Source organism: Danio rerio, chromosome 3 (genome assembly GCF_049306965.1).
Source record: "Danio rerio strain Tuebingen ecotype United States chromosome 3, GRCz12tu, whole genome shotgun sequence".
Lineage (NCBI taxonomy): Eukaryota > Metazoa > Chordata > Actinopteri > Cypriniformes > Danionidae > Danio > Danio rerio.
The window spans coordinates 938,813-964,784 of record NC_133178.1 but is presented as its reverse complement, the minus strand read 5'-3'; the positions used below and the strand labels follow the sequence as shown (position 1 = coordinate 964,784).

The 25,972-nt window shown below is 39.6% G+C and overlaps 1 protein-coding gene and 1 long non-coding RNA gene across 4 annotated transcripts in view; one reads left to right on the top strand and one right to left on the bottom strand.

The window, feature by feature from the left end:
• LOC137490252 (uncharacterized) overlaps positions 1-24,970 on the top strand; it is a 43,384-nt gene extending 18,414 nt beyond the window's left edge. Inside the window, exons 1-5 of one of the 3 annotated variants that reach the window (XM_073943736.1) lie at positions 6,545-6,636; positions 9,256-9,409; positions 17,476-18,983; positions 23,897-24,086; positions 24,159-24,970. In XM_073943736.1, the coding sequence (XP_073799837.1) occupies positions 9,355-9,409; positions 17,476-18,926 (1,506 nt within the window). In that variant the 5' untranslated portion in view covers positions 6,545-6,636; positions 9,256-9,354 and the 3' untranslated portion in view covers positions 18,927-18,983; positions 23,897-24,086; positions 24,159-24,970. Of the gene's footprint in view, positions 1-6,544; positions 6,637-9,255; positions 9,410-17,475; positions 19,067-20,075; positions 20,334-23,896; positions 24,087-24,158 lie in introns of those variants that run through there. The other 2 variants (XM_073943737.1, XM_068218356.2) reach the window with 2 other exon arrangements.
• LOC141381080 (uncharacterized) lies at positions 1,685-5,220 on the bottom strand. Its single transcript, XR_012400686.1, has 2 exons — positions 5,046-5,220; positions 1,685-4,560 (listed from the first exon to the last, which is right to left on the bottom strand). It is a non-coding gene; the product is annotated as an uncharacterized lncRNA (long non-coding RNA).
• Positions 24,971-25,972: the final 1,002 nt, after the last annotated feature.

Here is a 25,972-nt window from a genome sequence, read left to right as displayed (position 1 = left end):
AGAGCCCTAGATGCATAGTCAGCAGGATTGCTTTCTGTTGGAAGATATTTCCAATGTTCAGTTGTTGTACTGCGGCATATTCTTTACACCTGGTTTGCAACAAAGGTGTGAAATCTGCGTGCTTCATTACCTTTACCCCAGCACCACTTTACAATCAAGTGTCTCATTAGCAACAGGATGATCTAGCTCATTTTTGAGTATATTACTTTCGTGCAAACAACAGCAGTGGCTAGTTTAAACCTAGGAACCGTTACAAGTCTAAGAGGTGCAACTCTTGATTTTGCCATTACTAGTGCCCAATGAACATTTACTTCTTCATTCTTGAGTCTTATGCAAGAGCATTGACCATGTTCATCAGTACTAGCATCAGGGAAATGATACAACTCAACACTAACTGCTGTCCCAAAGTCCAATGGTACAGATGTTTGTGGTATGTCTAGTTTTGCAGACTTTGTAAATCTTGATTCCATCGCACCCATCTTAAGCTCAGTCCATCCATTAGAGCAGGGGTGTCCAAACTCAGTCCTGGAGGGCCGGTGTCCTGGAGAGTTTAGTTCCACCCCTAATCTAACACACCTGAACCAGCTAATCAAGCTCTTTCTAGATATGCTAGAAACTTCCTGGCAGGTGTGGTGAAGCTAAACTCTGCAGGACACCAGCCCTCCAGGACCAAGTTTGGACACCCCTGCATTAGAGATTCATCCCAACTACTGCCATTCTTGCAGTATTCACTTGCCATTCAAGAGAACAGGTGCGATGGGTCATAAACAGAAGCGACAGTAGATAATAAGCCACGCTGAGAAGCATTTTGTTCTTTCAGGTGTACTTTGAACTTGAAGCAGTCAGATTGCCTATCCCACTGTAATCCAAGTGTTCTCTCTAATGGCAATTCATCAAACGCAAGATCCAGACTCTTTACATCACACATCTTTTCTGATTGAGGGATGCCTTCCAATACAAGCTTACTATTAGACAGCAACTTGTGCAGTCGTACCCCACCTAGCGCACAGAGATGTTGTGCTTCGTCTGCAACCTTAATAGCTTCATCCACATTCTCCACGCTGATCACACCATCGTCGACATAGAAGTTCTTAAGCAACAACTGTGAACTCAGTGGATACAACTCTCTGTTTTCAGTTGCAAGATGTTTCAAGCTGTAGTTTACACAACCTGAAGATGAAGCAGCCCCAAAATCGATTTAGAATATCGTGCAGACTGTTTATCAGATCAGGACCTTGAAGTAAATGATCAGTTAGGGATGAACCTTCTTGACTTGCAAAACAGTCGAAGACCACATGCAGTTACATAATGTAGTGCCATATTGTTTAATCTCCTTTATAAAATGAACACAATTTGGCTTAGCTTTGGCCCATTTCTTGACATGGATATGGTATTTTCCAAGTAATATTATTAGTTGTATAAGAAAACATGTTTATGAATCAATTCCATCTTGTACAAATATCATATAACCCAATTTGTATTGGTGTACCAAATGTCCTTGAAATAAAGTTAGAAATGTCAATCCAAAATAATCTTGAGTATACACATTGAAAAAAACAGATGAGTGACAGATTTTTTAATAATACCACAAAAATCGCAAGAGTTTTCTCTATCAACTCCAAACTGTTCAAATTTTACTGGTGTGAGGGAAAAGGAATTTATTTTTATTACTTTTGTGTCTTTATTTTATAAGAAAAATGTTTAGACTGACATCAGATTAATCAATCTGTTCTATTGTATTATAACACATCGTGACCAGACACACTTCCTCTTTTTTACTGTGCTGCATACTTTTTATAAGAACTGCTGACTAGTGGAAAAAGCAGAATAAGAATTAATTTAGGTTTGTTCCAGACTGCTGTCTGGACATGTCACAAGTTGTCATGATCTTTGGAGAAGTTGTGAAATATATTAAAGATGCACGTAATTGTTCAGTTCTGGTATGCAGAGAAGAGTTTCAGAAAGAGGAAGTATGTCTAGGGGTTACAAAGAGCCAAAGCACTGCAGAATGACTGAGAAGTGACGTTAAACCAAAACTCCACCTGTTAATATCAGTTGTGTATATATGCTGGAGTCAGGGAATATATGTCAGTTGCGAACCTCTTGAATGTAATTCTTGTATTGCATTGGGGTAAAGTAACCCAGAGCTCTGTCATCCAATTATTCACTTGTATCTAATAAATTACTAATATTTTTGCCATTGAAGAAAACACTCTCCAGACCTTTTCTTATTGAACACGCATGGAATTAGCTTAATATTCCAACACTGGATAAATTCTGTGTAAAATTTTAAATGATACCTGTCTTACTTTATTACTTATAAAAAAATTTAATTTGTGTTAGTAACCATACTTTCTTCCACTCAATGTTTCCAAATTTTGATGACCAGAAGCCTGTTGATGATGGTATTTAATACATTTCTAATATATCTATTACTACATTTATCTTTAACAATGTTAATATCACCAATATATATATTAATTACGCAACAGTGATACAGTTTACTTGGTATTGCATCAAAAATAACAGCAGAGTCTTTTGGTTTTACAGGAACTTTACATTAAGAAATTCTGAGTTTGACAGAAGTAATCCATGTTCATCAAGTAACTGACTGGCTGTACATATTCCATTGTCATACCATGACTGAATAAATATAGACTTCCTTTTGTTCAAGATATCTTTATTATTCCACAGAAAATACCAATGAGGTGTAAAATTATGTTTATAGACCCACTGCCAAGCCAACAATGCCTGCTTATGAAAACTTGCCAATTTAATAGGGATTTTATCAATAGAGAAATTACATTTTAGAAGAAAATTTAGGCCACCCAAAGAGTTAAATATAAAATCCTGAAAGATATGCCACAAAGTTTCTCTATTTTTAATGTATTCAATTATCCATTTTATCTTAAATACATCATTGAGATCTGTAAAATTTAACACTTTAAGGCCACCAAAGTCTTTGAATAGTGAGCCTTTTTACGCCAAATAAAATCATAAAGAGTTTTATCCAATTCCTTAACAACATTTCTCGACGTTTCTATTGACAATAATATGTATACAGACCTTGAAATTCCTTCTGCTTTAGACAGCAACACACGACTATATAAGGACAGATCTCTCATTAACCACATATTATATCTGTTTTTGACCTTTTCAATGGTGGGCTTTAAATTTAATTCATTTCTTTGTTTTAAATCCTTGCTTATTATTAGACCGAGGTAAGTGACAGTGTCTAACTTCTTTTAAGGGGCAGTCTTTAAGAGCAAATAAAATAGATTTACTCTTATTCATCTTTAACCCAGAGACCTCAGAAAATTCCTCAATACAGTTAATAACACACTTCTTTACTATTTTTCACAAGAATTGTAGTGTCATCAGCTAATTGACTGAGTTTTACTTCTTTGTCAAACACTGAAATTGCTTGACAATCAGCTTTTTTAAAATGAGTAGCCATTACTTGTGCAACTAATTAAAAAAGAAAAGGCGATATAGGGCAACCTTGCCTTATCCCACGGCTCATATTAGATTATGACAAGTCCCATGAGATAATTGGACTGAGCTGTTGCAACCATTATAAAGAGTTTAAATTGCATTTTGAAAAAATATACCAAAGCCAAAAAATTCAATAACTTTGCAGGGCCGGAGTGGACTCCTGTTCAGCCCTGGAGTTTCAAGCATTGGACCGGCTCAACGTCATTTCCAATGCAGTTTTTAATTACACTATCTGGTCTTTTTCAAGAAACAGCTGCTTTAGAACTTCAAATGTTCAACAACCTTGCAGTTATATATGTCTTAACAATATATATAATGGTCGATGACATCGTAACGCAACGTACTAACCGTACTGGACCACAATGGCGCTGTTGCTTATAAGGGGCCAAAATTATAGTTACATCATCATTACCCTAAAGGCTGCATTTTGTTCATGGGGCTGCGAGACAATAAATAAGAAGACCGGAGCTGCATCAAAATAATGAATAAAAAGAGTGGGGCTATGGTCAAATAAATAAATGAAAACAAGTGCGACGGCTGAGAGTGCAAGCAGCTAGAAACACCGGCCCTCGCGGCCAGAAAATCGGACTGGCCCACCGGGAACTCTCCCGGTCCTGTTTTGGGAGTGTCCCAATGTTAAATCTTTTTGGTCTGATGTAAATTCTCTAATTGTCCAAAAGGTTTGTGGTGATTTTTCTTTAGGCTAACGACATGTTATTTCGGGGCTATATATTAAAGGAAAGAAATTCCTTAGTGCAACCTTCTGCATAAACCTCATTTTATTTATTGGAAAGTGTTTTATACACAAATGCAAATATACTCAAATGCAAATATACTAATTGTAAGCCTAATTTTTTATATTTTAAACAAGAACTAGGTCTTTATTTAAAAAACATCACAGACTCTCACAATAAGAAAGCTATTAAAACGTATAAAATATGTGCTTTATTTAATATTCTGCAATAATTTGTTTTACCTTTGTCATGTCTTTGATTCTTCTCTCTCTCTTGTTCCCTTTAATTTGTTTTACATATATTATATTTGTTCTAAATTTGTTACATTCCACTTTTTTTGTCACATCCGTCTGTGACCACCTGAGGGCGCTGTAGTGCTCTAGGACTTTGTAGGCGCTACAGTGCCCCAGGAAAAACTACATTTTCATACATGCCCCGCGCACACACCGGAACACCTACACTGACCTGTCATCACATCTGTTTTGTGTTACCGTTGATTATCTGGACTATATATTCCACCATTCCACCCATGTTTGTCTTCGCGTCGTTTGTCTACCTTGTCTGTCTTGTTCCCAGTCTTGCAGTAAGTTTGATATTCTTAGTTGTTTGTTCCTGATCGTGTTTTTGTATTTTTGCTTAGTCTAGTTTTTCGAGTTTTGTTTCCTGAGCCTTGTCTCTGTTTTAGTTTCTGATTTTGTGGTTTATTTGTACTTTGAACGCCTTGTTTTATGTTTTTTGCACTGTAAATAAATCTGCACTTGAATCCGCAATCTTTTGTTCCAGTTTTGATATTGTTTTGATCATGCCTAACGTGACATTTTTTTCAAAAAGTAATATTTCTATTGATTGTACCGTACTTTCAGTTTTGTATCTGTATTTGTTGTAATGTATTGTTGTTATTGCAATAAAAAAAAAATGTATAAAAAACTCTCCCGGTCCTCCCGATTGGCCAATCCGGGCCTGCTTTGAACATAAAAGAGTGTTCAATAGTATCAAACGCTTTATAAAAGTCGATAAATAATATTAAACTGTCCTCAAGTAAAAAAATGATTTATAGTCAATTAGGTCAAGAATTAATCTAATGTTATTGCCAATAAACCATCCCTTCAGATAGCCTGATAGTTCTTGATCAATAGTCATAGATTTTTTTTAATTCTTTTGGCTAATATCAGAGTAAATTTTGATATCATTGTTTAACAAACTAATTGTTCTCCAATTTTCCAAGTACAATTGGTCTCTGTTAGATTTTGGTATTAGTGTGTAATTACTCTTTGTTTTAGTGAAGCTGGAAGTTCTCCAGATATGATTGATTCTTTAAAAACGGCAAGTAAAAAAGGTGCAAGAATACACTGAAAAAATTATTCAGAGATGATTCCTTGGATTTACCCATTTTTTACGTTAAGTGGTTGTAAACAATGTATTTGTGTTGATATTAAACAAACAAATTAAGTTAAACATTATTAAACTTAATTTGTTTGCTTAAATTCAACACAAATAAATTGTTGGCAACAGTTCTGCATGCAACACTTTTTTCAGTATATTATCGAAAGTTTTAGAAAATTCCCCCGTCAACCCATCACTTCCAGGAGATTTATTTTCTTTAAGACTATTAATACCCCTGCTGAAAAATTTAGCTTAAATCAGCCTAGGCTGGTTTTAGCTGGTCGACCAGGCTGGTTTTAGAGGGGTTTTGGTCATTTCCAGGCTGCTTTCCAGCCATTTCCAGTCTGGTCTTAGCTGGTCAGGCTGGAAAATGACCAGCTAAAACCAGCTTGACCAGCCTGGTTTAAGCTGGACATAGCTGGTTTTGGCTGGACTCCCAGCTTGGCTAGGCTGGTCAAGCTGGTTTTAGCTGGTCATTTTCCAGCCTGACCAGCTAAGACCAGACTGGAAATGGCTGGAAAGCAGCCTGGAAATGACCAAAACCCCTCTAAAACCAGCCTGGTCGACCAGCTAAAACCAGCCAACCAACCTAGGCTGGTTTAAGCTGGATTTTTCTGTAGGGAAATCTATTACTTCTACTATATTTAAATCTTTATCACATGAATTTCTAAAATCAGTGTCAATTTTATTAGTATTTTCTGATAAACTGCTATGGAAATGTTCTATATTAGTGGGTTCATAGTCTGTTTATATGGACACCTAGCAAGTTATAATGATGCCATTAAATTAGTTAAAGAAAACAAAATAATACAGACAATATAAATCCAAACACAACCAGTGAGTGGCGGTGATGCACCAACAAGGTCAGTTACAACCGCCATTAAAGTCCAAAGAAGAAGAAGAGAGCGCAGGGTGAATCAAGACTCGCACACAGATCGTGGATAACACTGCTGAAGAGAGGAAGATTCCCGCTTTATATCAACTTGAGGAAGAGGAATTGAGAGCAAACTACTGGAGACTGAGCGTGAGTGAAGCTGACTAATGTTACAAGAGTTATAACATGTTTAATAATGCTGTTTGTTTCCTGTGTGAGCTCTACATGCACTCATTATTATTCTGTATACTGTGTTAGAGGCCAGAGAAACAGCACACATTGAGCTGAAGCTGCTTTTACATTCACACAGCTCATTTTAACGGCCTCATATTGTTTACTTTCAAAATTCGCTCTCAAATCGCCTGTAAGACACATAAACAACATCAGCTTTATTTCTTTAATGCTGTACTTTGTCAGTTGTTGGCTGCTAGCATGATTTGGCTAATCAGAATGTGCAAATAAAGCTTTTCTGAAATGATATTATTAAGAAGAGCGTCTGAAAGTGCCAATATAAAAGCAACTTTACCCCAACACAAGCTCACACAGGTGCTAACTGCTAGCCATAGGCGGAGGCTGAACAAACTCCAGGGTAAGGCTGATATTAGGGGTGTCACGATTCTCCAAATTCTCGATTCGATTACATTTTCGATTCTTAAGTCACGATTCGATTTTCGGTTATGAATAATTAATTAATTAATAACAAATTAATTATTTGTAGCCTACAGTTTAAACTCGATTTCGTAATCGAAATCGAGCATGCATTTCGATCGATTTTCGATTAAAATCGAAATCGTGACACCCTTAGCTGATATATGTAATTTAATGCATTTAAAAAGATTTGCGACCGACCAAGAAGAGGCTTTACCGAAAGCACCAACCATCAACAAACACGCACATTAAAACATTTTATTAAGATCACCCACTGATCTACACTACTCAAAAGTTTAGGCTCAGTTTATTTATTATTTATTATTATTAATTTTATTTTAAAAATGTATGTCAATTATTCTTTTCATCAAAGCGGCGTTTATTAACTATTTAAAAAATGTTTAACACTTATTTATCAGATATTTATTTATTAATTACTGTATGCAGTTTCAAATGAAATTATTACTCATTGTTGCTTTTATTACTATTGCCATTTAATAAATTATCTTATTAACAATATTAATAACAATAATAATTAATATTAGAGTGATTTCTGAAGGATTGTGTGACTGAAGACAGAAGAAATAAAGCTGAAAATTTATTTAAATCACTGGTATAAATTATTAAATAATAATCTACTTTTAAACAGTTTTATAGTGCAATAACATTTCACAATTTTACAATGTGTACTGTTTTTTTGATTAAATAAAGGCAGCTTTGGTGAGCAGGAGAAACTTATTTTAAGCATTTAAAAATTACACTGACCCCAAACTATGGACCGCTGTCGCAAATAAGGCCGTACTCACACTATGTACAGTTGCCTCGAACCGGGCCAAACCCCCTCCCGTCTCCCCCTACGGCCCGCACACACATTACATTTGGGCCTAGGCACGCTTACGTCATCGATGCTGCACTGTTCAGTAGAGAAGCACTTTCACTCAGCACAGTGGAGATTTCTTTAGTTATAACGTTTAAGTCATATGGGATGCGGTGACACGCAGTCAGATATTTCACTGAACAGATCCGCCTCTTTTGGCACTCATAAACAATCATAAAGCTCTCGTTCTGCAAGTTTAGGAGGTTTGCTGAAGGTGCAGCTGTCGTGCGGTGAGGAGTTTGCGTCTTTAATAATCTACAGCAGTTTGCGTTCACTGAACAGTAAGAATGATTAATAAATCCATATGAAACAGCCCCTTAAAGTCACGTCGGGCTTTGGCGTGTTTTGCACTCACACACAAGTGTATCGCACCAAAGCCCAAGTGAACCGCGCTCAGACACACCTCTTTCAACCGGGCCCGGGCCGGCCAAGTGAACCGTGCTTGAGCCCGATTTAGCGCACTCACACTTCTCAAACGATCCGGGAAACGGGCCTGGGCACGGTACGGATAGCATAGTGTGAGAACGCCCTAAAGGTGAAGATGGGGTGGGGTCGCGGGCGCAGCCCTCCCTATTCTGCTGCCCTAGACAGCCACCTTGCCTCCATGTACGTGCTGACCCAGTGAATCCAAAAATCATTGTCTTTTTCATGAGGCCAATCGAAAACCCAACTTGTTATTCAGCAATCAATATTTAATCTTTAAAATGTAAATCTCCAAACGATCGCCTAAACATGATTACTCCACTATAGGCTGGACTACGTTACAGTGAAAATACCAATTTCATTTAATGCTTAAAACAAGTTAAACCAGTGTAATATATTATTATACCTCTCTCGTCATACTCCTTTGCTGTTTTATTACTCATGCCCTTAACCAGCAAATCAGAATAGTCCGCTGACCAGCAGCTTTGGTTTGGTTTTCAGAGCTGCTGTGAACTCCAGTAATAAACAGCGCTCATCAGTGCAATGTGTGGAGTTGGACCATTCCATTTTTGAGCGGAGGGGGACTTTAAACATGATTGACAAACTTGTAATAGCTAAAGTGTTCTGTTAATCATCAACATTACATTAATATTCTGCCTTACACCCGTTACATGTTTTCAAAGCATTATTTTTCTATTATTATTTGTCTATTGGTTTATTAGACATCAATAGGCCGCTGGCTTTGTTTTGCACACGCTACACTACATTAGTCTTGGCAGATCTGTTTCTCTGTTAGTGAAGCTCCTCCTCCTTCATTTCAGCTATAAATACTGGAATATTCCCATCAGTCTACAAGTGAGGACGAGCATCAGACCTTCAGACAGAAGTCAAATCTGAGTTTATTGAAGGACAGTGGGAAGATGAGTGATCCAGAACCCTGCAGAATTACAGATGAAGACACTGAAGAACAAACAGGTTTGTGTTTATTCCTGATTCAGAAAAAGCTTTGAACACTTCATCTGATGTATCGTCTGCACTATAGGCAAAAGAGTTCAAGAGTTTCAATAAAAGGAGAAGTGTAAATTCACTTTCTATTCTCAGGGGGAAACAGAGATGGACACTCAGCTGTCTTTTATTTTCATCTTTATTAAACATTTATGATCATAAGGCCCAAGTAAATTTGATCTGAGCTCATTTATTTGACATCTATAAGTTTGTTTAAATGGGACATGTAAAAGTGCTGGATCTTCATTTATGCTGCAGACCTACAAAAGAAATGTCTACAAATGGAGTCTTTTCACTTCACATTTTGCTCTGATTGTTGATGACTGACGACCCCAAATCAGATCAAGTGGGACAGTATGGGGAACACAGATAAAGAGAGAAAGAAGCCGTTTCTACATTTACTTTGACTTGTGTTTCATTGCAGACAATACAGCAAACATGATTTAATCTGTTCCTCATCATTTTACTGCTTTATTTTAAATAATCATGTACAGTTGAAGTCAGAATTATTAACATAATTTGGGAAATGTTTAAAAATGACAAAAAAAATTCAAAGATGGGCTATTATTTCTGACTTCAACTGTATATCAATTTTAGGTTTTGCAACAAATTTCATAAAAAGTTCAGTAAACGCGTTAAAGATCAGTAAAGCATTGTTGGGTATCAACTTGTGTACATTTTGATCAATTTATGTGCAAGTACACTTAAACCCTGTGTGAAGCACTGAACACATTCAATTTCCTGAACACAACTACATTATGGAAGTATTTAATGCAGGGGTCACCAACCTTTTGGAAACTGAGAGCTACTTCTTGGGTACCGATTAGTGTGAAGGGCTACCAGTTATTAAATGACACATTTTTCTTAATTTACTTTTGATTATATGTTATTATTAATAATTAATAATATTAATCTATGTGAAGACACTGATCATGTTAATGATTTCTCACAGTAGTTGTCGACAATGATTTAACAAGTTAGATAAATATCAATATGCAACACTTCATTTGTCTGAAATTGTTTTTAAAGTTTTTTTTTTAAATATATAACTTAAATTAATTTTTAAATTTACACTAATGCAAGTGCGATTTAAAAAGAATACCTATAGAAATATTAGATGCAGCTTACTCATATGTGGTGCTATGGTGAGCTATTTTTAGAACAGGCCCGCGGACAACTCATGTGAACCTGGTGGGCTACCATGTTGGTGACCCCTGCTTTAAAGGGTCACGAAATACCAGAACACATGTGTTTGAGCTGTTGACAGTGGTATATGTGTCCCACACTGCTAAAAACACTATTAAGACACCTATATTTCACTAAAAAGTGTAAATTGGTTGTTTTTGCGTTATTTCAAGCAAATTCGTACTTCCTGTTTGAAACGAATTTTTGAAGCTGCGTCACGGTCATGAGATAATAGCGTGTATTCCAGCATGCAGACTGGACGTCTGTGCCAGAGTGTGTCTTATTACGTCTTACAGTGTGCTGCATTAATGCATGAGTAAAGCCTGGTTCAAACCAATCAGCGCGCTCTATTGTGCAACTTCATTAATATTCATTACTGTCACAGTGTTTAGACGGCAGAGACGCCACGTTGTGTTGGCAAAACAAGCGTGAAGTGTTGCTTTTATAGTTTGCTGCAGTGAAGTTTTGTTTTCATTTTCTCTCTGTGAGAGCGCAGCTGGAGTCACGTGTGGATTAACAGTGTACGCGACGCTCAACAACAATAACTTACGTGTCTAAGGAGGATTATTGTTTACCTGAGAGCTGTTCTCATCTGCAAACGCTGAGATCCGGATTCGCTTGTAGTCTCCTCTTAATAAAGACACGGCTCTAGTTGCTGGTGATTGTCCTGTCGCTACAGATTTGGTAAGTGAGCGACCAGTGCTCTTTGTTTATTCAGTTTGTTCGTATCGAATTAAGTTAACTATTGCACCGAGTGTAAACATGTTAGCACCACAACCAAACTTTAACCTCGTGTAGGGTTTTCATCGCATTTAGTGACCGGAATAACACACGCGGCTTTCTGATGCTACCTGCCGTGTGCATCTAAGTTTCCGGGAAATGCTGAGTTTTTTTTTCTCTCATTCGCCGTGCGGTATCAAACATTGCATGAAAAATACACGCTTACAGCAGTTCCTCCAATCAAATATCTCGTTTGTGGCGAGGGACATGAATGAATTCCCTGAATGAAAGAGCCAAACTGCAGTTAAAGTCCAACATTTAATAATTTGGCAAATAACTCGACTACAGATGTCCATGTAGGTTAAACACCATCACTTTCTCCTGTGTATTTTGACTGAAACTCGCGCGCGCCCAAATAGACACTCCCACACCCTCCCACTTTAGTTCCTCCGACACTCCCCCCTAAACAGAGCTGGACACGCCCACTTTTCTGACTTTTTTCAAAGTAGAGGTGTAGAGTTTGAATTTCTATCAAGAGACTAAGGCCCTGTTTACACTGTCAGGTCTTGATGCCCAATTCCGATTTGTTGTCTATATCTGATTTGTTTGCCTGTCTGTTTACTGTTTTCATTGTGACACATATCCAAATAATGCGTATACACTTGCCATACAATTTACGATGTCGCGCATGCATAAAGGCGGAATCTAGCATCTGTGCCTTGATGATATGTATAATCCATTAAGGAATAATATTGTTCTGTTTGCGTCTAAACATTGCGACCATCCACATAAATATTCTTATTATTTTGTTGCTGTCGTGGATATTTTCTCTATTGTCATTAAACGTAAAGCTAACAAATTACTAGATAAAATAAGAATTTAATCGGTTGTCATCAGTAAAACAAGCCGAGTCCTTGCCAGAAGCGGCCCAGACTCTACACACAGACTCGGGCCAGATATGGTTAACAGGAGTCATCACAAAGGGATGTGCGTGAGCGAGATATGGGCCATACTCGGCCCGGATAACACTCGCCGATGTCGTGTCGGAGCTTGGGCCGATTACTAACTGCTATCTGGGACTAGCCACGATGGAAGAAACTGTCTTGTTTTTAACTCTGCGAAATATGTGAAGTGTAGTGTAAGCAGTGAATGGATCAGTCCAGATTTACCCCTACGTTTATGTAATGGTATGGCCCTGATGTGTGTGTGCGTGTAGTTGAAGATGTAGCCTTTGCCTGTGTGCGCACTGCTGTTGGAGAGAATAAAGGTATTCTATGCGTAGCCCACAGTGCGTGTGTTAATAGCGACAAAAAGCAAACGTTACAACAAGTTCGCTCAACTTTAAAATGACTTTGACTCTTCCTTCTGACATTAAACCGCCGAGAAGCAGCACATTGACTGATTTCACGCGGCCGCCATTTTCAAAAGCGAAATCGAGGCTGCGGTGGGAAGAAACCCGGAAGTATCATTGGGAGTTACATAGGAATGTTGTGTAACTGGCTGTATATCTTATCAGCGAAGATAAAGTGACACAAATTTATCATTTCTCTGCCTTCTGGGTGACCCGAAGGTCCTTTCTGAATGAATGGTGAATGTAAAAAGGGACATCAGAGCTCATTTTCAGCTAAGTTAAGGGAAATGGCACTAGTTAGCTAACGTTTTCTTTCCCAAACACACGTTTTAGATGCCATTCATCAAACTCAAGTTAATAAACTGACTCTTTCACTATATTAGACCTGTCACGATACTGAATTAAAAGAAAAATTGGCAATTTCACGCTAACATTTAAGGCAATGTTGATGGCTTTCTTAAACAGCGCTGATTTGCCATTGTGTTCACGTGTTCAACAGAAATGATTGTGATTGGCCGAGAAGGTCATCAGTTCACCCACCGCTGTATACCGAGCACAAACACAGACGAGCCGAGCGATCTGCTTGATGACTCGACTGATCTTGACGGCTGCTTCGCGCTCCAGTCCGTGTATCTGTGCTTGCACTGGGTGAAGAGCGGTAAACTGAGCGCAAACCAAACACAGATACACGGACACTGAAGCACGAAGCCGTGAAGATCAGTCGAGTTATACGCACTCAGCAGCGCTTCCATATTAGCGGGAAATAGCCGGGTTTAAAACTTCAGTACCAGGACAACACTATTACAGACAACACGAGGGTGTGCTGCAGAGGACTGCAGTGATTATCACTCACCGGGTTACACAGACTGAAGCAGGAAAGCGTCCTCACGGTGCCCTGAACTGAAGCCTAGGAGGACACTTAAGCGCATCACTGAGATTGTGATCTTGTTTGATGCTAAATTGCTTTTAATCGTTTAAAATAAACTTACTAAATAATATTTAAGTGATGTTTACACCATTTCTGCATTTTGAAATCTCGTCAACAGCTGGATGTTTGTAGTCCACAGCATGTTACTGCAATGTTTACAGTGCTCGTCCTATACTTCCGGGTTTCTTCCCACCGCAGCCTCGCTTTGGTTCTTTAAAATGGCGGCCGCGTGAAATAAGCGTATTGTCGCAAGTTTAATGATGTACAGAACGGAACACCTCAAATCTGATCTGCCTGTTTACATGACAGTCGCATTGTCACATATCCGATCTACATCTGATTTATTTCCACATATGAAGGAGGCCTGAAACCAATCTCTGAATATCCCAATGCGTGCTTTTTTTCGTGTTTACACGGCCATAGAACAGATGCGAACTGTGTCACATATGAGCAAAACATCGGAATTGGGTCACATTTGACTGGCAGTGTAAACGAGGCTTGTGTTATACCCGAGTCCTTGTATCTCTGTCTCCCTTCACTTATAGATTTTGACAGAATAGACTGTTCTGTCCTGCACCCCAGCAATATGTTTGAGAAAGCATTGAATCAGAGCTTTTGATGTAACCAGTATTTCTTTTGTAGTATTTTACTTTACAGTTCTTTTCAGTACAGTTTTGTGAAACCTCTATGTAGATGTTGTGCTGATTTGCCTTTATTTAATCACCCTAATTAAACAAAGATAAATCAGGATCCTCCCTTCGCTATATTTCTTAGCTAGAGTTTAGTTAAAGGATCGTCTTTAGAATGTATTTTGCAAAAGAATAAATTAGATTCATACTTCACCACACAGGGTAACTTGATGGGTTCTGGAAAATGAATTCAATGTCCACTCCAGTGAAGAAAAGTAATAAAATACACTTTTATTAATAAAATAAATCCAGTGAAAAAGTAGAACAAACAAAAGACCAATAACAGAAACAAAAATCCTTACTTTATCCTCCATTGAGGATAAAGGGCAACCAACCCTGGTATACAGAAGTCAGAAAAGCGCAAAGCTGAAGAGTACAAGTCAGCTTTTATACCCAGTGTCTCAGTGACAGTGTTCATAAATCATGCAAAAACTTCTTAACTCATACATTCAAGGAGCATGCTAAATCACTTGAACAATAGGGGGACAGATATATAGTCATACGAGTACATAGAAATCAATACTTAGGCCTTTTTAATATCAGCCTCAATTCCCACAGTTATGCCCCAGATTTAGGTGTGCGAGCTCGGTAAGGAGCTGGGTAGAGAGCTCGGCAGAAGTACAAGTAGGGAGTTCACCTAGAGTACAAGTGAGGGGGTCACTTGAAGTATCAAAGGGTTCACAGAGAGTTCGTCCAGCTGGTTTGTTGGCTCGGCGCGCCCTCTGCCGGAGACGCCTTTCCTTTCTCTTCCGTTTCGCTTCATCATTAAGAGTTGTGCTTTTACGCATGGGAATATCAGAATACATCTGTGATTTTTTGCGTCTCACATGATTAATGTCATCTGACCCATCAAACATTACAATGTATAGCTAAATGCACAGCATCGTCCAATCACTATTATTGACATCAACGTGTTTACTCCAATGACCACACAAAAAAGTTTAATATAGGGTTCATGTGTTAATAGTTGACATCTTAAAGATAATATGTACAATATTATTATAAAAGTAATAATGTTTTTGTTTGGGATCATTGACGCAACCATTATCTTGTTTGATACAAACACAGATTAGATTGGTCCTGTGGATGTTTGCACATTTTTATTAACTCTTGTTGCTCATGTAGCTCTATTTTGACAATCCAGGCGCAAATTCCAAAGCGCAGGTGCAGACGCATTACGGGCGTGTCGGAATCCACTTTTGCTATTTTAATGATGGAAAAATCCACTTTGTTAATGAGATATAGGTGTGTTCTGAGAATAAACCAATCAGAGTCTCATCTCCCATTCCCTTTAAGAGCCAGCTGCGTCACGCTATAGCACATTTGCTATTTACATGGCGGCTTTGTTAGTGGAAAACTAAACACCAATCCTGGTCCTGGAGGGCCGGTGTCCCTGCAGGGTTTAGCTCCAACTTGCCTCACCACACCTGCCTGGATGTTTCAAGTACACCTAATAAGAGCTTGATTAGTTTGTTCAGGTGTGTTTGATTAGAGTTGGAGCTAAAATCTGCAGGACACCGGCCCTCCAGGAACATGTTTGGTGACCCCTGCCCTAGACGATCTTAATCCAGCATTTCTATGATTCTGCCAATCATATTTTCAGGAGAGAAGAAAAGGCGGCTGCTCGAGTCTTTTCATTGTTTCACACACGTTGCTCAGTGACTTTGACACCTCCAAATGATGTTGAATGAGTCACATCATTTATTTATAAGGTATAATTCACCTAAAAATGTCATTTATGTCTTCATATAATGATGTTTTCGCGGCCGGGAAATCCCACATGATGAGTTGCTGACCGTGAGCTGTTATCACAGAGAGGGCACGTGCTCTATTTAATGATAGAAGAGCACGCGTCTACTTTAGTGAACAGAACCTGCGTATGTTGCGAGTAACAGGTAATGCAGCTGTAAATAATATTCAGTTTGTGGCACTGAGTGACAGAAGCAGAAAATCAGAGCACATCACACCTGTCCTCAGGTCTCTACACTGGCTCCGTTACAGTCAGAATAGAGTTTAAAGTATTATTACTGGTCTATAAATCACTAAATGGCCTAGAACCTCAATACATCACAGATATGCTCACTGAATACAAACCCAACAGATCACTCAGATCATTAGGATCATATAAACTAGAAGTTCCAAGAGTTCAGTCAAAGCAGGGTGAATCAGCTTTCAGCTACTAACAGCGCCCCCTGCTGCTGGAATCAGCTTCCAGAAATGATCAGATGTGCTCCAACATTAGGCACATTCAAATCAAGACTGAACACACATCTGTTTAGCTGAGCCTTTACTGAATGAGCACTGTGCTGCGTCCGACAGATCGCACTATTTTGTCTTTCTTTTCCTTTTCATTCTTTGGCGTCATGGAGTCTATTTCTCCCCAAAATACTTAAAATACTGATTCATCTCACCACAGTACATGTTTCCACTGTGTGATGGTCCATCCCAGACACCTCTGAGCCTTGAGAAGTCAACAGGGATTCTGGACACTGTTAACATAGAAATTCCTTTTGGCACAGTTCAGTTTTATCTGCCATTTGTGGATGTAACTATGTATTGTGGTACTCGACAAAAGTAGTCCTGAGCCCATGTGGTTAGAACGCTAATAGATGAATGAGGATTCTTGATGCAGCGCCACCTAAAGGATCGGTGATCACGGTTGTTCAGCTTAGGCTTGTGCTCTTGTCCTTTACGCACTGAAATTCCTCCAGGTTCCTTGAACCTTTTTATTGTTGTGCACTGTTGAAGGTGAAATATCCAAATGTCTTGCTTTATTTGTTTGAGGAACATTGTTTTTGAACATTTCAATCATTTTTGCACATATTTGTTGGCAAACTGGGGATCCTCTGCCCATCTTTGCTCCTAAAGAACTAGACCTGTTTTGGATGCTGCTTTTGTACCAAGTCATAATTACAGTCACCTGTTGACATCACGTCATTATTTCACCAATTTATTTTCCAGTTATTTGGACTGTGTTGCAGGTCTGAATGACAGGAAAGGATGTATATTTACAAATGTAATGAAGTTGACAAAACAAAACATGCAATATTTTGTGTTCCTACTGTCTGCAATGAAATACAATAAGTTGTGTTTTCCAGACTGTCCCAACGTTTTCTGATTTGGGGTTGCACTAAAAACTGAACCTCTTTACCTTTAATTTTAGATCTTACTGAAGAGAGTGAAGATGATGAACTCCTAAAAGCTGAGAAAACACCTCATTTACAGACTGAAGATGCTTTAATGCAAAGAGACAAGAAATGTTTGACCTGCAGTCAGTGTGGGAAGAGTCTGGCAAGCAAAAAGAGCCTTAATGAACACATGATGATCCACACTGGAGAGAAACCATTCACATGCACTCAGTGTGGGAAGAGTTTCAGACTCTCATTCTCCTTTAATGAACACATGAGGATCCACACTGGAGAGAAACCGTTTACATGTACTCGGTGTGGGAAGAATTTCAGGCGTTCATCATCCCTTAATGAGCACATGATGATCCACACTGGAGAGAAAACCCACAGATGTGATCAATGTGAGAAAACATTTTTGAGGGCGTCAGGACTGAAACTCCATCTCAGAGTTCATACAAAGGAGAAGCCTTATTCATGCTCTGAGTGTGGAAAGAGTTTTACAAAGCAACCACATTTAAGACGACATCAGAAGATCCACACTGGTGTTAAAGAGTACGTGTGCTATGAGTGTGTGAAGACTTTCATTACAGCTATAGAATTAAAACGGCACCAGAGGACCCACACTGGAGAGAAACCGTACAAGTGTTCACACTGCGACAAGAGATTCAGTTGGCTAGAAATTCTGAAAAAGCATGAGAGGACTCACACTGGGGAGAAACCATACAAGTGTTCACACTGTGATAAGAGATTCAGTCAGTTAGCAGATCTGAAAACACACGAGAGACTTCACACAGGAGAGAAACCGTACAAGTGTTCATACTGTGATAGGAGATTCAATCAGTTAGGAACCAAGAACCAGCACCAGAGGATTCACACTGGGGAGAAACCATTCAAATGCGCTCAGTGTGGGAGGAGTTTCAGACACTTAACACACCTCAATGAACACAAGAGGATCCACACTGGAGAGAAACCGTTCACATGCACTGAGTGTGGGAAGAGTTTCAGACTCTCGTCCTCCTTTAGTATTCACATGCTGATCCACACTGGAGAGAAAACCCACAGATGTGATCAATGCGGCAAAACATTCTTGAGGCCTTCAGACCTGAAACGTCATCTAATAACTCATACAAAGGAGAAGCCTTATTCATGCTCTGAGTGTGGAAAGAGTTTTGCACATCAGCCCTATTTAAAACTACATCAGAGGATCCACACTGGTGTAAAAGAGTATGTGTGCTTCGAGTGTGGGAAGACTTTTATTAAAGCCGAACATCTGAAACAGCACCAGAGGACCCACACTGGAGAGAAACCATACAAGTGTTCACACTGCGACAAGAGATTCGGTCGGTTAGAACATCTGAAAACACATGAGAGACTTCACACAGGAGAGAAACCGTACTCATGTGATCAGTGTCTGGAGAGATTCACACACTCGGTGCAGCTTAAGAAACACCTGAAAGTCCACACTGGAGAAAAGCAGCACACATGACATCAGTGCAGAAGAGCATTCTCTGGTGTGTGAGGCTGTTTTGAATCAGGAGTGAAGGTGAAAATACCATAATCACACACAACATTAAAATATGAGCAGGAAAACTGATGTTGTTTGCTATTAGAGAAACTCTGAATTCAGTTTTGAACAATGTCATAGATATATACACTAGATATCGCATAGGGACCCTGAGCATGCGTCAATAGCGCCGCCACATTGGTACAGTGCTCCCAGGACAAATGTCATTCAACCGCACTATAATAATAATAATAATAATTCCTTACATTTATATAGCGCTTTTCTGGGCACTCAAAGCGCTTTACACAATGGGGGGAATCTCCTCATCCACCACCAGTGTGCAGCATCCACCTGCACTAGTCAAGACAGTGTTATTACGTGAAGATGCGGGACTTTAGCGCTGTCTACGGGTGTAGTAACGAGCAAACAAAGAAAACAAAGCACAAAGGCAGAACATTTCATAGGTAATATTAAGTTTTTTTTCTGTTTTTGTATGTTCTGAACTTTTGTGCTAATCAGGTAACGTCATTGATGATAACAGTCACTTACTGCATTCACCATACGGCAAAGCAGCTCCAACTCGCACTAAACACTCGGCTTATGCTAGTTTTGTTGAATAAAACCAGCAAACAATGCAAAAGAAATATGACAACGAGATGCTGCGCTGCCAGAAACTTGTATTATTGTCGGCTAACGTTAGTGAAAGAGTCGTTCATAACGGGGGATTCATTCACAAACGAATCGCTCCCTCCGTCAGTATGAGCAGTGAAAGCAGGAGAGGAGCTGTGTTTCAGGACATGATTAGATTAAATTTAACAGGGAGGGTGAATAGTACATTTCTGTACACACAAACACAAGCTTTTTGTCAGGAATGGCCGTGCGGTCACTGATCCATCAATGTAGAAAAGTGATGTAAAATTATAATTTTCATAATTAGAAAAAAAAATTACATACTAACATCCAGGAAAACTCCCGATCATAGATATATGTGTATATGTGTATATCTCTGGCTTTGCATGGCCACAGTCCTCCACTGTACCTTGGTCCCGCATTCATTTGAAAGGAGCGCTACCCTGTAGCAAGATGGCGGCGCTATTGACGCATTCCGTCCAATAGACAACAATAGGCCAGGCGACATCTAATGTATATATCTATGGAACAATGTAACTCTAAACTCATTTCCATTCGTGATTCACGTTGATCATCTTTCAGTTCGTGTCCTCGTTGTTTCTTATTCTGCAATTACTTTCTACGTTTGCGCATTATAATTTTTCACACAATGTCCATTTTTTGATTTACATCCGAGATAAACTGGTGTGTGGGTTTAAAGTCTTTCCACTTGTCTTGAGTATTTGTTTCATTTATCAACAAAGTTTATCAACAGTGTAGGCCACAGGTGTCAAACTCAGTTCCTGGAGGGCCGCAGCTCTGCACAGTTTAGTTTCAACCCTAATTAAACACACCTGATCAAACTAATTATGTCCTTCAGGCTTGCTTTAAACCTACAGGTAAGTGTGTTGTAGCAGGGTTGGACCTAACTGTGCAGGGTTGTGACCATCCAGGAACTGAGTTTGACACCTCTGGTGTAGGGGACTAACCTACGTTTTAAGATCGACCAGGGATTTATTAATTCGTTTCAATGAACCCGGGTATCTTGAAGATTCAAATCATTGATTTGACTCAACTGAGTCAGACTGAATCAGATAAAAAGATTCACTCTCTGTCTACCATTTGTCCCGCGTATAGAAGACATCGTATCGTACCAATCTCGTTTATATTATTCCTGTGGCCAACGGTAATAACATAACACAGTATTGGGTTAACTTTTTGCAAGGTAACAAGATCTATAGCTCCAGGCAATGACTTAGAAGCACATAAACACGAACACAGTTCTTACAAAATAAGAGCAAAGATTTATTGAGCTACACAACGATACATGAGACTAACTACGTAATAAACAAACAAAAGCGTGCACACACACCAGAGGCAGTTCAGAGGATGTAAAATTAGTTGACAACGTCCCAAATTAATTTTAGTACTTCCTACTAGATCTTAGAATCACACCTGAGAAACCGCAAAAGCAGAGATTTGGCTCATGTTGAACTGCTTAACCGTGCGTTCACACCGAAAGCGGCGAGAACGTCCAAGGTCGCTCTGGCCGCCCTGGCGACAACGCTGTCTGCCTTCAGCTCCGGCGGCGAGAGCGTCAAAACTCGCTACAATGATCTCGTATTTAAAGGAGCCGTTGCAGCATATCAGTTACATTCCTGCATAAAACAGGTTTCTAGCGTGAAAATGTTGCGCACTTCTTATCAAATTCATACAACAATGGAAGATCAAGTTGCGTGTGGTGTGGCTTTGCTCTATTTATCCAATATGTGTCCAAATGTCTGAAATATCCTGAAGCAGCAGTACTGTTTTGTACTGTCACATCGCGTGAGATTCCCGCTTTTTAAAGATAAATGTATATAACATTAATGCACATCAGTAACTCGCCAGTAACTTATTTAATAAATGTTCCTGTAGGAAAACATTGTAAATAATTGGAAATCCGGCGACCACAATGATCAAACCCTTGGGAACAACTGTGGTCGGAACCAAAGTTCACAGGTCTGTGTTCTCTGAACTGCTATCAAGCGATGGGACGTCTTCATTCTGATTGCTTGCCGCCGAACCGCATCATAGCTCATTACCATAAAGTTGACTTCATTTCAACTCTCCTCGACGCTCACACCGGCGAAGACGCGCCGCGCTGCTCCTCGCCGCCGGCTCTCATTGAAAATGAATGACTTCTGGCTACTTTGACGCTCTCGCCGCTTTCGGTGTGAACGTACGGTAAGATCAGTCTGCACCAGATCAGCAGGAGACGACGTTTGTTTGTTATTTGTGCATTTATTGAAGTCAAGCTTCTCTCGCCAGGCTGGCCTTGGGGAAGCACGTGCTCCTGATTGGGTGGTGAATTATTCGATGACGTCTTTGGGATTCCCTTGCTCGTGATTGAGGGACTTTGTGGAATTTCGTCCGGTTTTGTATTGCATAAATAGTATGTGGTGACCCAATCGTGTGGCGGCGCGGTGTCCGGGCAGGCGAGAGGAGGGCCGAGTGCAACAGCGAGCGTGAACAAGCTAATGCAAAAAGCAACGTTTTCTTGATGCAGAGTGTTTTTAAATGACCAGGTTTGGTCCATCCCCATGGCACTGTCTTCCAATGAGCAGTTGCCATGAAGGGCAGTACCATCATAGCAAGGGTCAATCATTAACAGACTGCTTGTTGATTTCACGTGGTAAATCTCTTGTAGGTTTGTAACTGTCTCACGTCAAATGTTACAAGACGAATACTGTTTGTACTACTAGTTTTTCATTTACACAAATGTATTGCAAACGTCTCTAGCTTTCATTTAGTACCAGACGTCTTATATTTCAGACATACTGATCAATTTAATCCGCTAAAATAGTTAAAACAACACATTGATTAACTTGGATGGGGAAAAGCTATGGCATGTTATTCAAAGATACATCTGCCTTATTCTAACATTTTCAGAGATTGTCTTTCATTCGAATGCATTAATTACCAAAGATCTCTTTGTCTCTATGAAATTGTACATCTGGCAGGATGTCCCATATGACTAAAGCCTGATTTATACTTCAGCGTCAGGTGACCGGCGTGACCCACGGCGCATGCAACACGTGTAGCTGTGCATTTATACTTCTGCGCTGTCTCTGTCGGTCTGCATTAACACTTCCGAAACGCTAGTTGGCAGTGAGGTGTAAATGTTCCTCTGTGTCGAGTTTCTTCACTGCTGTTTTGCTTTTCCTGAACACTTCCGGGATGTACAAATGGTATAAGCCAGGGGTCACCAATCTCGGTCCTGGAGGGCCGGTGTCCCTGCAGGGTTTAGCTCCAACTTGCCTCAACACACCTGTCTGGATGTTTTAAATATACCTAGTAAGAGCTTGATTAGCTTGTTCAGGTGTGTTTGATTAGGGTTGGAGCTAAAATCTGCAGGACACCGACCCTCCAGGAACAAGTTTGGTGACCCCTGGTACAAGCCGTCGAGCCAGATCTAAATAACTGAGGCAATGTGAGGTCGATTTCCAAGCCTGATTCAAACTGGTTTTGATCACTGCAATGTGAGTCCCTTTAACAGAGTTTGAAGATTCTCACCATGTTTACTTGTTATGGAGCAGAATATAAATATGCTATATTTTAATTATTTCAACTGATCAACAGATTTCAATTTAAATATTAAAGCTTATTCAATGTTTACATTTTATATAGCTAGTTAATTGCTAAAGATGAGTTTAGCTTTCAATATCAGCTGTCACGGATGTCCAGATAAATCATCCTGTACTTAATTACTCAGAGTTCTAAATTCATTTATAAATGCACGGCTGGTGCCATCTTGTGCTCTCTCTCACTCTAGGAGGAATTGTGCTCCAGTGTTGTGTGTAGCTTTCAGCATCAGGTTGAATTGCGACATCTCTTATATTAAAGAATCCTGCAATAAACTTAATTATTAAGCTTGATCATCTGTGTTTTGCATCATTTCCTTGCTTGCCTCCCTCATACCGAGAGGTGGAGATAAGACGAGAAAAGGGAATAAGCATGTAGCACGGTTGGTTTGCTCTTACATGGCAAGCTGTGTAGCGTAAACCCTTGTTCTGACTAAATGTATTTAAAGATAGCAACAACTGTATTTTGATAAATGATCATTATAATTTGACTAGTCAGAATAACATTACAGATATCTGCAATATAAACCTGCACCAAAAACACTTGACAAAGATAAATCTGAGATAGAGATATCTGTATTGTAAATATATATTTGACTAGGCAAAACTCCATTTATGATATCTGTAATTGCCTATTTTAGTATGCGTCATACATGTTTTCACAATGTTTTCTGATTTGGGGTTGCACTAAAACTGAATGTTTTTTTACTTTGATTTTAGACCTTATTGAAGAGAATGAGGAGAGTGAAGATGATGAACTCCTAAAAGCTGAGAAAACACCTCATTTACAGACTGAAGATGCTTTAATGCAAAGAGACAAGAATCGATTGACCTGCAGTCAGTGTGGGAAGAGTCTGGCAAGCAAAAAGAGTCTCAATCAACACATGATGATCCACACTGGAGAGAAACCGTACAAGTGTTCACAGTGAGATAAGAGATTCAGCCAGTTTAGAAACCTGAAAACGCACAAGAGGAGGGAGAGAACCCATTCACATGTTCTCAGTGTGGGAAGAGTTTCAGACACTCCTCATCCTTTAATGATCACATGATGATCCACACTGGAGAGAAAACCCACAGATGTGATCAATTTGGGAAAACATTTTTCGAGAGTGTCAGGGCTGAAACTCCATCTCAGAACTCATACAAAGGAGAAGCCTTATTCATGCTCTGAGTGTGGAAAGAGTTTTACACAGCATTCATATTTAAGGCTACATCAGAAGATCCACACTGGTGTGAGAGAGTGTATGTGCTTTGAGTGTGAGAAGACATATTACAGCGGGAAGAACAATTGCTTGAAATAGTTAAGTCAGGGGTGTCCAAACTCAGTCCTGGAGGGCCGGTGTCCTGGAGAGTTTAGCTCCAACCCTAATCAAACACACCTGAACCAGCTAATCAAGCTCTTACTAGATATACTAGAAACTTCCTGGCAGGTGTGTTGAGGCAAGTTGGAGCTAAACTCTGCAGGACACCAGCCCTCCAGGACCGAGCTTGGACACCCCTGAGTTAAGTGGTTGTTGTGAATAGTTTAAAGTCTGAAAACAGGTGTTAAAAAGCCCAAATCAGCAGAGAATTCAAGGGTTGTGCATATGTGTGCGTGCTTCGTGTAAACTAATTTGGAGAGGAGCACGTGATATGATTGACCGCAGCTGGCCACCCATATACATTCATTAGTTAGCCAATCAGATCTATCCTAATTCACTATAAGTAGCGTAGCTAAAACCACTCCCTTAACTACTCCGAAGAAACCCCCCATCCACCCCTTCTCCTCCTTTACCACCAGGGAGCTCTCGAGAACCACCTGATCTCGTATTCCCCTCACATGCTCTATGGACCTGGCAGGAGCCCTGGGCTCAACTATCTCCGAGCTCAGGGTTTTCTCCCGGGACTCCTAAGGCACAGGTACACATGAGTCTAGAACTATGACAAAAACATGGTTTGAGCAACTGATGAAACATCGTTCTGTCATTCAGAGCTATTCTATCAGCGGGAGAGTTTGTAGAAACACGTTAACGCGAGTACATGTAACTAAACAACATGTAAATATGCTAACATCGATGGAAACATGTTAACACGAGTCCAAAACCACAGCATATTGTGACTGATCAAGATATCAAAGCAGACCGCTTCATGTGTAGTTCTGAGTAGCTCAGTTAGGTGAGGTGATTGATGCGGGTGCTGAGCGTTTCGACTACACGAGTTCAAATCTCCTTGATGACATGTAAATTATATTTATTTTCTTTAGATTAATTTTGGTTTATACTGTTCTTCTACACAGATATTAAAGTCAATAATGCTCACAATGACACTGACACCAAGTAATAAGAGTCTTTATTTGGTATGGACATGTTTTGTTGCTGTGAAAAAGTGACGAATCTGCAAACGTGAATAGCTTACATCTGCAAAGAGACACCAGTTAACACGGTCACCAGTTAAACCGTAACACCGGAAAAATTCCATAACGTCCTCGCGTGTGTGAACAGCGCTTTTTTTTAATTTACCGGTAAAGTCATTCCGAAAATTGTCCATATATTTAACGGTATCACTGTGTGAAAGGGGCTATTGACACCCGAAGGTGTTGCTTGTGTCCAGTCTACTCCTTTGCCTTGTTTTGGTGGCTGTCACTGCAGAAAACCCTGCTTCACACAGATAGGATGTTTGAATGGCAACAGGGTTTTCAGCGCTGTGTTAGTGATCTCTGGGTATTCTGCCATGACTTTAATCCAGAACACCGGCAGAGTTGTTTTCTCGAACACTGTTTTAAGGCTGCCGTCATTTGCTATCTCCAGCAGTTGGTCT